Here is a 14,818-nt window from a genome sequence, read left to right on the forward strand (position 1 = left end):
CTGGAGGTTAAACAAATGTCATGTTACTTAGACGACATAGGTAGTGTCTTGCAGAAAACATAGAAACTTTCTGAAAAGTCAGGTTTCAGCTGTTGAGGATAGAACCCATCAGTTTTGTTTAAAACCTAGATGCAGGGGTTGGTAAAAAAAAAAAATAAAACAACCTTTTATTTTTTCCTACACTGACAGACTTGGTGTGTGTTTGGGTGTTAATTTTTGGTCCTTTTTTAGATCGTCAGCGGTATAGTTCATCATAGCCAGACTCCTAAGCTGCTTAAACGTTTGTTTCTCTTCTCTTATGCATCAGCTGCTCCAAACAACACAGGTAAATGGTTTTTTTGATCTGTTTGTTGCATAGTTAGTTTGTTAAGCAGTCTGGGAGGCCTACAGTTGATTTTGTGCTCAACTTACGGCTCTGTCCTGCTGGTAGGTAGCTTCAAAAGATTTTTTTTTTTTTGTTGTACATTGTTAAGCATGCTGCTAAAAAACTCTAAATTGTCTCCTTTTGGTTTTAGTGTCCTTCAGGAAATTGCACAGAAATTTTCTAAGCAAAAGTAGCATCCCTAGATTGAAAACTTATTGTTATTAAAATGTGCAAATGCTTTTCACATGGTTCATCTAGAAAATACTTCGCTTGCTTTTAGTGTGGTTTTTCTGTGTAACTGCTGTGAACTAGACTTCCTGCTCTTAATTCTGAACTTACTGCATTTGCAGTGGCATCCTATGAAAAAGTGCTTCCCCTTTTGCTCTTATTTGCAATATGCTTCTTCCAGGCAATTGCAAGAAAAGCATAGGTTTGACTTCCTTTTATATCTGACTTATTACATAATCTTCCCACTTGATCAAACTTGGCTGAATAGTACATTAGGCTGCAAAATTCAGGACAAAAAATTGTCAGTGTATTTTCTGGCATTCTGTAATTCAGACTTTAGTGGAAATAATAGTGCTGTTTCGAATTAGGAACCTGACCCTTAATGCACCAGCAACGCCAATTCCCTTCACAGAGGAAGGTTTTGATGTATGCAAGGTATTAGTCAAACACCAAAATATGTCAAGGAATTTCAGGATCATTGAGGTTTGAAGAAGCCTCTGGAGATTATCTAGTCATGTTCTTGTCCATATGCCCCTCTTCAGAGTAGGGTTAACTGCACCAAGCTGAGTCATGTCCAGTTGGGTTTTGAGTTTCTCCAAGTATTGAGACTCCACAGCCTTTCTGGAGAGTCAGTTTCATTGTTTGACCCTCCTTGTAGTGGAAAACATTACTGTAATGTGTATTTGGGATTTGCTGTAGTTCAGCTTGTGCATAACTGCCTCTTGTCGAGTCACTGAGTATATAAACACTGAGTATATAAACAGTGTATATAAACAGTGTTCCAACCCCAGTGTTTGTATACACAGGGAGATTGGCCCCTCCTGAGCCCTCTTTTCTGAGTGACCCCAGCTCTGTCTCTCCTCATGTCAGGTGTTTTGAGCCCTTTAATGATCACAGAGGGCCTTCACTGGACCTGATCCAGGAGCCTTCAAACAGGAGCCCAGCACTGGGCACAGTCCTCCAGCTGAGAGCAGTGGTGGCTTCATTCAGCTGGTACACGGTGGCTTTGCTAAATGCAGCCCAGGAGCACACTGCCTGTGTGCTGCAAGGAAGGCACATTGCTGGCTCAGGTAGTTCCTGCAGGCTTCACCTGAAACTGGTGTTCTGTTTCAGCTACAAACAATGGAAAAGACTGCAGGCTTTTCCAGGTAGAGACAGAGCCTGGGAGAAGCCTACTCTTTAAAGCAACATCAAAGTGCTGTCCCACAATTCTTTCCTATTTTAATAGCTGTGTTCAGTAGTAAGTGGCTCAGAGTCATTCTTCGTAAAATTAGTACAGGATGAGACCAATAGACTGTAGAAATTGTTGTTTATGCCTTTCATAGTCTGATACCTCTAAAATCCTGTTTCCAAGAGCTCATCAATAATGTTCTGTTCTGAGCTGTAAATTTTTCATCTACCTTATCTTCTTACAGTGAAAAGTTTCAAGTTACCATTGTGTCTTCCATGGAAATTATAGCTCTCTTTGCTATTTCAGGTTTAGCTGATATTGTAGAATGTTAGTCAGTTAGGATGTGTGCTTAAAATAATTGACATTACTCCATAAATTATATGGTTATTATACAAGATTTGAGGTTGAATCAAGCTGCTGTCTTAACTGTTTCTGAGGTGGCTAAGTAGAATTACAGGGAAGAGTCCAAATTGAAAGTATTGAGACTGAATTGCTGTAATTAATTTTCTGCTCTGAGTGCCTGAGATGTTCTATTCAGTGCAAAGCTATTCATGAGGAAAAAAATGAACCTTAAATGAAATGCAGTAGCTGAAATTTTGTAGAAAGGTTTTTGGTATGATTGTTAATTCTGCATTTAAACTACAGGATTAGATGCCAGTCAGCTGCATTACTATAAAATGATATTTGCTGCATTTTAGGCTGGGTGTGAGGACAGCTCCAGCTGTGTGGAAGTTCTGTAACAAATTAATCATTTCTGCAGGAGAAACTGTTCCTGAAGTTATTAGTAACAGCTGTATCTGATATTTGCTGTTGTTGACGATCAGACTGAGGCAGTGTGGTGTACAAAGGCATTTTGTCTTTGACTCGAGATTTTTGGTACGCAAGAGGTTCTGCTTGCTTACCTTAACTAACACGTTTACTTAGGATTGCTTTTGTGTTAGAATTCCTGACAGTCTGCAAAGTTAATTTTATTGATGTCTGACAGATGGGAGGAACCAAACTGTGATGTTTGAAACCTTGGAGGACTGGCGTGATGAGCTGGAGCGGACCAAAGGGAATGTGAAATACAAAGCAGTGACCACCAACGAAGGCTACAGAGTCTCTGAAAAGTAAGATTGCCCTGGTTAATAGTGAGCTTTGGATGTGTGAAAATCAGTGCTACCCTTGATGCTGGGGATTATACAGGTTTTTGGGAGTCTTTTTAGGATATGGTTTCCATTTTTATTTAGGGAATAATTTTGTTTGTAATCTCAGGAGGTGATCCTGCACAACCTCTGATTCAAGCAGGGTTAACTTCAACTATTCAGGACCTTGGTTAAATCAAGCTTTGAGTATATCTAGAAGTGGAGAATAGAAAATATATATGTCTGGGACCTACACTTCTGTCATACTCATTAGGATGTCACTTTCTCAGTGCTGTACTTTTACTGTGGTAAAATTTCAAGTTACAGGCACTGGAGATTTTTCACTGCTTTTGTTGGGAGCAGGCTGGATGGTGAAAAAGTAACTGGTTTAAAATAAATCTGCAGAATGTGCTGGTGGAAGTTAAGTTGTGTTGCCTTTAGGAGAAGGTTAGCAAAGTTTAGCTGAGCTTGGCTGCCGGTTTAGCAGAGTAGCATTTAGTGGTGAGCTCTTTAGGATGTATACAAGGCATTGTACACTTCTACTGTTGTTTCGTAGTCAAATCTGGAAAGAGTTCACAGACCTTGGAAACTAGTATTTTTCAGTCTTAACTATTCTATAACTCTGTCTTGGGAGACCCAAACTGAGTTTAAGTACTTACAAGCCAACTTACATTCCTTCTCTGAACTGTGAACATAAATAGTGTTGGTCGATGCTGGAAATCCTTGATAAAGTAAATGACATTCTTGAATTAGGATGTGAACTGCTTAACAAGTATGGAAACAGAGCTAGTTATTTAATACTGTGAGGGTATCTTTTGAAACAGCAAAGCATGAGAGAGCCAAGGTAGTCTTAGAAATCGGTCTTAGAGGTTACAATTAATCACACCTTTGTGAAGGCAGGGGAGTGTTGCAATGAAAATAGTTCAGACCTCAAGGCTGGGAGAAAAGCCTCATTCAAGCTGAAAATAAAGGCACAGCTTTGAGGACAATAGAATTATCTAGTAGGAAAGATTATTGTAGCAAGGTGAATATATAGTTAGAATTTGAGTTAGAGCACTTACCATCATTAAAAGGAACTTTGAGATTATTCTTTGTTCAGTTTTTGAGACCAAGAAACTCTTTTTTGTTGTCTTAGGCTGCCTTTGTATTTTGTTGTTCCCATATGCATTTCTGAAGAGAATATCTTGAAGTATGAAGGCAGAGGCATTCCTGTAAGTATATGTGTATGGCTGAGGGTAAGACTCTCACTGAGATGGCATAATTTCAATTAACATTTCAGATGTTACTGCATATTGTTTTCAGAACTTTTTTTTAACAGTTTACATGTATACCTGGTTATCTACAGAATGGAAACAGATGTTGGAAGGAGATGCTTGATACACTCTGTATTTCACTGAACAGTGTAATATGTAGCAAAACATATTTAATATATACATAACAGCAAAATATGTATTTACTGTTTGCAGTTCCCATTTATTAATGTCTTACAGCCTACATATATTACTAGCCTGTCTGTCCATCAGCCTGTTTTTCATGAGACTGTGCTGAGTGGCATCTGGCTGGGGCAAGATGTAGGCCTTGAAATGCTGTTTGGATATTGAGGTGAAGATGGTGCATGTAAGGTGTAGCTGAACAACTCCAGTTACCTGGCTTGGGTTCTGGTAAGTGCTGTGGCTGTGATGATGCAGCATTTTTACAAAGTCAGGTAACCCAACTGAAAAACTAGTTCTACAAGTCTAACAGAAAATGAAGTTAAATACACTGAGGTTTGCAGCCTGGAGCAAGCTGGGTTTGGCTTCCTGCCTTTTAGTTCAAGAACCAGTAAGACAGAGAAGATGGAAACAAGGATCAAACTAATCTCACTTGTGAGGTCTTACATTAGTGTAAGCTTGTCCATTAAATTTGCCAAGGAAAACCATGTTCGTTTTGTGCTCTTAAGTTAATTAGTCCATGGAGGAGATGGTACTGTACTGTCCTACCTAAAAGTCAAAGTAGTGTGGCAGACTTTTTCTCAGAGAGTCAGAGACCTATTACACTGGCTCTTACACAGAAACAGAAGTGTTTGGGATTTTTTATTCCATCTTATGTTCACAGAACTGTAGAATAGTTTGGACCTTTAAACAGGATCTCATCTAATCCCCCTCTGGAATGACCCAAAGCATCTTCTCCTACATCAGGTTATGTAGAGCCCTCTCCAACCTGGCCTTGAATGTTTCTGGGGCTTCTACCACCTTTGTGGACATCCTGTTCCATCCAGTGTTCCAGCACCCTCCTTGTAAAACTCTCTTCCATATGTGTAGTTCTAAATCTACCCTCTTTTTGTTTCAAACCATTACCCCTTGTCCTATCACAGCAAGACCTACTAAAAGGTCTTTCCCCATCTTTCTTGTAAGTCCCCTTTAAGTAATGAAATGCCATAAAAAGATCCCCCCAAAGCTTTCTCCAGGCTGAGCAACTCCAGCTCTTCAGTGTATCCTCACAGGAGAGGTGCTCCAGCCCCGTGACCATTTTCATGTCTCTGCTCTGTGCTGGCTCCAGCAGGTCCCTGTGGTTCCTGTGCTGGGAGCCCAGGGCTGGATGCAGGGCTCCAGGTGGGTCTCAGCAGAGCAGAGCAGAGGGGCAGAATCCCCTCCCTGCCCTGCTGCCCACGGGGCTCTGGGTGCAGCCCAGGACACATTTGGCTCTCTGGGCTGGGAGTGCCATGGCTGGGCCATGTGCAGCCTCTCACCCACAGCACCCCCAAGCCCTTCTGGGCACGGCTGCTCTGGGGCTGCTCATGCCCAGCCTGGGCTGGCACCAGGGGCTGTCCCAGCCCAGGGGCAGCACCAGCACTTGGCCTTGTTAAACCCCATGATGTTCCCATGAGCCTGCTTCTTGAGCTTGTCAGGGTCCCTCTGGATGGCCTCCTATCAAACCACCTCAGCTTGGTGTTGTATGGAAATTTGAGAGTGCACCTAATCTCACTGACTCTGTCATTGATAAAGGTATTAAATAGTCCTGGCCCTAGTACAGACCCCTGAGGGACACCACTCGTCACTGATTTCCATCTGGACATTGGGTAGTTGACCACTACTCTCTGGATGGGACCATTCAACCAGTTCCTCATCCCTGAACAGTCCATGCATCAAACCTCTCTCTCCTGGGGTTTGAGAGAAGGGTGTTGTGTGTGACCATGTAAAAGGCCTTACATATGTGCAGATAGATGATAACATCTGTAGCTGTCCACTGTTCAGAGGCCTTGTAGAACTCTTCTAATTATTTCCAAACTGTTTCTGTGAGGGTAGTGTCAAGATAACTGGGCCATATTGAATTGGTTATAGAAGGTAATGGAAGGACAGTGTAGTAATTTTTTCCACTCTTGATGATTGTGAGGTTTCTGTATCCTTCTGAGGTGCACCTCTTGGTCACTGTAAATTGGTAGCAGAACTTCTATTTCCTGATTTCATTTCATTCATTCCTGATGAAAATGATTCTTACTCCCTGTTTCCATGCAAGTTTACAGATCATCTTGAGAGCTTCAAGGAATAAGAAGTATTTTTGAGGAAATTAGGTGTAAAGGGAAGTAAGAAGCTTTGAGGACTTGTTTTGCCACAAGAAATACCTGTGACCATGCAATCTGATTTAGCTGTGGAGTGTTTAACACATTATTTCATATGCCTTGATTACTCTTTATGCATAGTTCACATGGAAAATTATCAGTACATTTATTGTGAGTTATCTCAAGGCTGAGCTAATAGAAAAATCCAATAGTGGAGAAACTGATGGATAATATATGTGTAAGTTACTTAAAAGTTCTGTCTTGCTGTGGCATATATTCCAACGTAATTTGGCCATAGACTTTTTCATCAATTTTTTTTTTACCTGTGAGGGAAGTTGTGGAAGTAATGTTTTGGCATAATCTGTCATTTTATATTTCCCTGTGCCTGTGTAAACTCTAACTTAAAACTTGCAAGTGGTAACATAGTGTACTCAGGTGTGTAATTTTGGTGCAGGTGTAGGAGTTTGCTTCTGTTGATGGTGTTATTAAATACACTAAAAATTCAATGAAGCAAAAGCACAGAGAAATTTTGAAATCACTCAATCACTTGAGCACATACCTTGTATAGGAAAATTTACTTATTATTCTCATCTGATAAATGTCTTTCTGCAGATTTGGTGTTGGTCTTGCCATAACGGTGCTGCTCTTCTCAAAATGTCTTCGTTTCCCAAAGAACAGGATGACAGCACTTCACAAATGCAAAAAGCCTTCTTGGATGGGTCAGTAATAGCTATTCTGTCCACAACACTTTGCTTGGTATGGACCTTGCTTCTCTTTTTTCCATATATGCTATATCTTTTAAGCTTTCACCCATCAGGAAACAAGTTCTGTATCTGAAAGTAGTTTGCTGTAGTGGAATGTGTTAAAGCCCTCGACCCAATGGCATTGATCACTTGTGCAGGGTTGGAACTTCACCGAAGGGCTTTTCTGTGGAGCTGCATACACATATATTTCTGAGGAATCTGTACTACCTGTGGTGTATTTTTTAGGTAAAGCAGTAGCAGAGCTTGTAGGGTTTAATGGCTTAATTGTTTTGCAAGTAAGAGAAATGTAGACTCTGCCTGTAAACGTGCATTTACAAACTGAGTTTGTAAGACTCTGCCACCTTCTGAGAGCTATGTTCATGTTCTTAAATAACTTGAGATAAGGTGTCCTAAAATGTCTGAGGCAGCCTGAGCAATTCACCACTGCAGCTTTCAGGTGTGAAGGCAGACAGCACTTTTTCACATGGGGTAGTGAACTGACTTAGTTCAGCAGTTTAAAAAATGACAAGTCTAACTCAAGGGAAGGAGCTCAGTGTCTGTTATGGCAATGACTTTTTGCCCTTTAATTTTGGTGCTTTTTTAACTGTTGTTTGTCTGAGACAGAACATCTCTCTCAGCAGCCACCTGTTAGATCAGACTCATAGGTACAATCTGTACATTGAACATTGGCTCCTTGCTCCTCATAGATGGAGACCTGTTAATCACACAGAACGAACAGAAAACAGCTTGATTGGGCTCTAAAAACTTACTTTGTTTATAAAATTAATTATACTTGCATAGGAAAGAGTTGTGGCCCTTCCTGCAGGTTCTCTAATATTTCTACCCTGAAATGGGAAAGATTATAGGACTTAGAACTGTCTTTTAGTGCTATTTTCTGATGTGAAAGTAAATAAAACTAGCAGTAAGCTGTAACAAGGTATCCCCTGATGTTTTGATCCCTTCTCTGTGGCCACTTCAAATTGGGGCAGTATTGCTGTTTTTCTTTGCTGCGCTGTACTGGTGTTTTAATCACTGGAGTCTAAAATATATCTACAAACTGGCCATCAGGGTGTGTTCAAGTGCCATTACAGTAATAGTCCTAACTCAGGCACAGAGCAGATGTTTACAATTAGCAATTTATCAATTTTAAAAAAGCAATTTTAAAAAAGCTGTTCAGAGCCTGATCTTGCAGCCTAAGTTATTTGCTGTGTCATTTAGAAAAAGTACTGTATTTGGCCAGCAATTGCTCTCCCTCACTTCCCTGATCTGATGCATCTTCCAGTTGGTCTGGTAACTCATGTTTCTGATGTGGACTCCTGTAGTTCTCACCTAAACTAGTTTTCTGTGCTATAGCTTGCAGGAAGCAAAGCACTCTGTCCTGCCTGGAAAACTGCCCACAAGACCTCACTTCTGAAATATGAGTTAGAGCAACTTTTCCCAGGTCTTGATAATAGAGAGGACAGTGTGACAGCAGATGTAGTTACTACATTGATGTTCATCTGAGCTCTGGAACCTGAATGAGAGGGAATGCTGTGGGTCCAAGCCAAAGCATCATCTGGCCCTGGTATTTTTTCCTCTCCTTCAAGGCAAAAAAATCTGTAGATATATAGGGAAATGCAAGATACATTGTCTTGTTTGAACCCAAATAATTTCCTTTGCTTGTGTGTTTCATTAGAAGACCTAGCAGCTTGGCATCAGAATCTAGCTGGCAAAAGTCAAGAGAAACTCTCAGCTTCTGTTGCGAGTTTTGGGTGTTTCTATCCATCTCTTCTTTTAGGATACAGCTGTAGCGGCCTCCTAGTAAAGTGATTTTGCTGTGTCTAGTAAAGAAACAGTAGTAAAAATCAAGTAGTGCTTGTAATATTTATAACGGCACAAATAGGCACAAGTTTAATTTTATTGGTGTCATGGTTAAGAGCATCAAATAGTGTTATAAGCCTGTAGGCAAGCTTCCAATTGGTACTTAGAAATGCAGGAAGGTCACTAGCTTTCCAGAGTGTCTATCTTCTGGTATTACAGCTCTTTGAGAAATCATGCCTATTAACTTTGTCTTCAGATAATAGTTGATGCATTATTTGACTTGTGAAGCAGAAAGCTTTAATCTCTTGATGGTTTGATTTAGAATCTATAAGACAATTAGCAAACCTCCCTATGAGCTCCTGAGGATGGATGACTTGTCAAGCAGCCTTCCATCTCTGCAAGATATCCAGACTGCATACACAAGATTCAAACAGCTGTTTTTGATAGGTAAGTCAGACTTTAAAGCAAAGCATAACAATGATGTGCTGTGACTCCTGAGTGCAGTAATTTTCTTGATTGGTGCCTTCATTTTGAGGGTGGTTAAAAGCAGGTTTTAAAATATGTAACTGAAGACTGTGCTTATGTCTGGGATGTGAATGAAGGTTTGTAGTTCTTTGACTTAACCACCTCTTGCTAAGCTGTCACAGTATCTGAAAATTACTTTTGAAGGAGTGAAGTCTTATGTGTTAGTTGGATTACACTAACTGGAATGAAGTTTGTGGGGAAGATTTTCAGTCTTCTGTGGCCAAACTTTTAGCCTTTGGGCTCTGTCAAGAGTAGATACTGCTAATTAATTTTTGCCCTTGGTTTTGTTAGACACTAGTCACATCTCAAAACATATGAAGCTGCTTAAATTCTGTCCTTTAGAAAGCAATCAAATGGGAGCCATGTGAAAGTATGATCTTGGCTTTCTGACTTCTTTCTTCTGAGACTTTCCAACTATTTTGCTGTCATGAAACACTTTGACCCCACCTCTTGAGATGAAAAAAGCTCCACTCGACTTCTAATATAAGGTATTTGAGTTTCACACTGAAGGTTTTGTCTAGAATACACTGTCAAATTGACGGTGAATCTTAAGAGCTAAAAATAATTACTTTTTAATGTGATTTCTGGCAAGTCATCCTCTGTAGAAAAAAAACCTAAGCTTAAATTTAGTCATTTAACCTGTGTCATGAAATACTGTGTATTTCAATGATGTAATTGCATCTTTGTCTTATATTAATGCAAAAGGGAATGTGTTGAAACTGCCATCTAGTAAGTGTTCTTGCAGCTTTTTAAATAAGGTTTGACAGTAGACTGGACCTCACTGAGTATAGCACTATGCACTTTCAGTCTGAGAGAAACATTCAGGTAGCTTTTGCAGAAGTACTTAGATCTTAGATAAATTTATTACCTTATTACCATATTTTAAAGTCTGAACATACGAACCATTACTTTTATCCTGTACATGCCTTGTTAATATGGTATAGGCAGCTTGTCCTGGCCATGGCACTCCCAGCCCAGAGAGCCAAATGTGTCCTGGGCTGCACCCAGAGCCCCGTGGGCAGCAGGGCAGGGAGGGGATTCTGCCCCTCTGCTCTGCTCTGCTGAGACCCACCTGGAGCCCTGCATCCAGCCCTGGGCTCCCAGCACAGGAACCACAGGGACCTGCTGGAGCCAGCACAGAGGAGCCACCAAGGTGATCAGAGGGATGGAGCAGCTCTGCTGCAAGGAAAGGCTGACAGAATTAGGATTGTTCAGCCTGGAGAAGAGAAGGCTCCAGGGAGACCTTATGAAACCTTCCAGTTCCTATAGGGGCTACAAGCGAACTGGAGAGGGACTTTAGATGAGAGCATGAAATGACAGGACAAGGGAAAATGGGCAGCTTTGGATCAGGTATTGGGGAAAATTTCTTTACTGTGAGAGTGATGGGATTTGGTGAAAACTATGTCTAATGCAACAGAGCTTTTGTGGAGAACTAGTTTCTATGGCCAGGGTGAAAGAAGTTGGGAGAGGGGTTTAAATTGGGCAATGAACAGGATGAGGTTCTGCTCGTGTAGCTCTGCTGCATGGAGGCAGCACAGCTACAGGAATAAAACACGTGTATGTCTGTGCATTTGAGGCGTAGGTACAAGATCCAGCAGAGACGGTAGTGTGTAAATGTGCTGGAATCGAACACTAGAAGTGTTTGGAGAGACTCTGGGAGGTGGGCAGTTACACAGAAACTTGTGGAATTGAAGCTGTTCTGGAAAGGATGGGGAAGGAGGGAATTTTGTCTATCTGGTTTCTCACTAGTAGAACTGTTCTAGGTCTTGTGCTTTAAGCTTTGTCTCATGCAGGAAATGTAATATATTCTGGTTTTAATTGATTATATCAGCTTGTGAAAGCTTTCCAATATTTGTTGACTGGCTTTGATAGAAATAAAAGCAATGGACACTTAGGTGGCATTTGAAAAAACCTACAAAAGTCCTAGTCATAGGCGTTTAATGACTTTGTGGTATTGAACTTGGCCTCCCTGTTTATGTATTTTAATGCATTATTTTAGTTGCAGCAAAAGCTGTTTAAAACATTTTTCAGGTAGTCTTACATTCCATAAATTTTTATAACCTACTTTTAAAACTCATTGGTATCTCTGGTTCTGATGGTAATGATTTTCAAATACAGTGTCTTTACGTTAAGCTTTATGTAGATCATCATCTCTGATTAAACTTTTTTATTCCTTTTCCATTTTGTCCGCAGATTTATTTACCTGGTTTGCGTGCCATGAACCTCCAACTTATTTTTTCTAAAAGGCTGTGGTGCTGTAAAACTCTGCTGGGTGTTTGTAGGACTACTTCACTTCCTTATTTAGTTATAAGGTGTCAGCTTTAATAGTGATTGAAATTTGCTGACTCCTTAGTATTGGTTACTTTATACTGTTCATAACTGAAGGAATATTCAATGGATAACTGTTAATTATCATTGTGTATGTATAAGCAAGCCAATTTTTGTTTTTCTTTTTTTTTTGCAGATAACAGTACGGACTTCTGGGCAACTGATGTGAAATGGTTTTCATTACTGGAGAGCACAAACTGGCTAGAAATAATCAGGTTTGCTGTATCTTCAGCTTTCTGTGTTTCAAACTGTTGGTAATTGCATTTGTAGTGGGTTTTCTAGCTAGTTTCTTGAAACGGAATTCTTTACTGCCAGTAGGAAAAGAAATTAGGACAGGCTTATGGCCCCATTTATGGTCCCATTTATATATCTTATTTCTGCAACTCGAGACATGTTTTTAACAGTGCAGACTTATGTTAAGTGTTCTACTTTAAAGGATATGAGAAGTAGGAGATCATTTCAATTACAATTCTTCCAGAGAGCCAGTTAAAAATACAGATCCAGTAATTTCCATCCTGCATTATCATCTTCTTTCCAAACTCAATAATCCTGTTTGTTTCTTGTGTGAAACTATTCTATGTCTCTGACTGGCCTTGCCATTCTTCTCTGTACTCTCTACTTCTGTAATGTCCTTTCGGATGAGATGTGGTGCAGTGTTCAAGATGTTAGTCCACCAAAGATTTATAAAAGAGCTTTTCTTCTCAGTTTTGTCCCCATTTTGTGCTGATTGTTCCTTAAGTTCTCTTTTCTTCTTTCAGCAGTCCACAGTGAGTAAGTGTTGGAATGGCGTTGGCTAGCTTGAGGCTTGTTGTAGTGGAATGTTGAGGAGTTTTGTTTTCAGTATTGCTTTGTGCTGACTCTTTTGTCTGTCAGTTTATTCTGTAATCAGCTAATTACCATGGAGTGCTTCTGCTGTTGGCTCCAGTCCCTCTGGTCTTAATAACAATCCATAAATATTGATAATTATTAACTTGTTAATCCAGAATTTAAATATGTTTATTGAAAGGTTCTAGTGAAGATCATACATGTTGAGAAATTCATTGACATAATGAAGATCACAGGTAGTTTAAAGTAAAAGCCAGGCTGGGTTCCTATCCTTAGGTTGTTTTGAGACTGGTCATTTCTGTACTTGGATCCAGTTCGTTCCTGGATCAGCCTGTTCTTGGCTTTTGTAGTTAGTAGGAATACTTTGTCACATGCTCTAGATGATAGAACAAAGAAGAATCTGACAGTTCCAAACTTAAGAAATAAACTGTCAGCTTCTATTAGTGACCTAAGATATTGCAAGAATCCCAATTTGTTTGCGGGCTTTTGCTAAGAATAACTAACTTTATGAAAATTTAGATCTAGATGTTATATCTCGTTTTATGTGATCTGTAATTCCACTCAGTCTTCCTTGTGTAATAATGTTCTCTGTATTACTTTTGTCTGAGTCTTTACAAGAGCTGATTGTTCATCCTTCCCTCTCTCACTTGAAAGCAGATTTTGGAAGAAATGTAGAATGTAGTATGTTAAAACATAAATGTGGCGATATTGGCTCTTTCCAGGAAAAGATCTGGTTCTTAGGAATTGTAATACTTCAGTGTGTGATGGCTGCTGTTGATCCAGAATAAAGTAGTGTATCATAGCAACTGAAAATGCATGGTTAATGACCAGATAAAATGTTCTTGAAGCTGAGCAGTTCTTAGTTTACACAAACTGAGCATGGGTTTTGCATTTTAAGGAACTAGTGGAATTTCAAGTATGGCATTCTAACCCTGTCTAGGGGAAACTAATATAAGAAACTTCACTCAACTTTTCCTGTACCAAAACAGGAAGGTCTTGAAGAAAGCCATAGAAGTTGCTGAGTGTCTGGAAATACAGCATACAAATGTTCTCCTTATAGGTAAGAATTTAATGAGATAATCTATATATTGATTTATTTAAATTAATTTTGAAGTAAATTAAGCTTCCTGTAGTTAAAGAAAATAGCAAGCACAGTTCCAGGGTATGAATGAAAAAGCTGCTGATAAATTGGCAGGAGAGTCGTGCATAAAGAAGAGGTAACATTCCTGTTTCCCAGTTTATTTTATTTAAGGTCTTTTAGGCCCTTTGCTGTACTTTAAGGGGCATGGGAACCATATCCACACAAAGGACCACTAATATGAAAACTTTTAAAAATAACCTTTATATTTTCTAGATACATGTTGGATATTCTGCAGACTCTTTATTAAAAATACATGGAATAATATACTTACTGTAAACATGTTGAGCAGTTTATTTTCCTAGACTGAGTAATCACATGTAAAACCAAATCTCAAGTTAACCATTAAGTGACTCCTGGATTGATAATTCAGTTGAGTTTTTCACACATATTGCCATTTGAGAAACCTAACACAGGCAAGAGGTTTTCTGAAGGCACCTTTTGGAAAGATGAAGACTGTATGTTGCATGAGGAGGCAGTTTCACACCTTGTGAAAAGAGGTGTGGAGGGTAGGAAGGGTAAGGACAAATGGCTGGGCTGAGGGGCAGTGTGTGCTTGTGGGAGACTGAAGGGCACAGGCAAGTTGCAGTAGGAAGGGTTGGGGCTTGCAGTTTTATTGTCAAAGTATTTTCCCAGGATAAGCATGTAAGTAACCTTAAATTTGGAATCATGGATTAACTTCTCTCTGACTTGCAAAAATGTCTGTGCTGCTCTGATCCTGAAATACAATTTTGTTTATGTGAACATGGCAATGCTTTGCTTTCTTACATAATGTTTGAGGAATGGCTTAGTATAGAATGTGGTTTCTGTTCTCCTTTGTAGAAGAGAGTGCTACTGATCTGTGCTGTGTAATCTCGAGTCTGGTTCAAGTGATGATGGATTCATACAGCAGAACAAAGTCAGGGTTTCAGAGCCTTATTCAGAAGGAGTGGGTGATTGGAGGACATAGCTTCTTGGATCGCTGTAACCACTTACACAAAAGTGAGAAAGAGGAGGTATATTTTTTTAAATTGCTTTCCTTACTTATTATTTAT

At 39.7% G+C, this 14,818-nt stretch overlaps 1 protein-coding gene across 1 annotated transcript in view; it reads left to right on the top strand.

The window, feature by feature from the left end:
• Positions 1-14,818, top strand: part of MTMR12 (myotubularin related protein 12) — a 33,018-nt gene that overhangs the window by 12,759 nt on the left and 5,441 nt on the right. The window contains exons 6-13 of the mRNA XM_058823693.1: positions 232-325; positions 2,749-2,872; positions 4,023-4,098; positions 7,038-7,144; positions 9,291-9,415; positions 11,958-12,036; positions 13,636-13,706; positions 14,607-14,779. Of these exons, the coding sequence (XP_058679676.1) occupies positions 232-325; positions 2,749-2,872; positions 4,023-4,098; positions 7,038-7,144; positions 9,291-9,415; positions 11,958-12,036; positions 13,636-13,706; positions 14,607-14,779 (849 nt within the window). The remainder of the gene's footprint in view (positions 1-231; positions 326-2,748; positions 2,873-4,022; positions 4,099-7,037; positions 7,145-9,290; positions 9,416-11,957; positions 12,037-13,635; positions 13,707-14,606; positions 14,780-14,818) is intronic.

This window comes from Ammospiza caudacuta, chromosome Z (genome assembly GCF_027887145.1).
Source record: "Ammospiza caudacuta isolate bAmmCau1 chromosome Z, bAmmCau1.pri, whole genome shotgun sequence".
In the NCBI taxonomy this organism is placed as follows: domain Eukaryota; kingdom Metazoa; phylum Chordata; class Aves; order Passeriformes; family Passerellidae; genus Ammospiza; species Ammospiza caudacuta.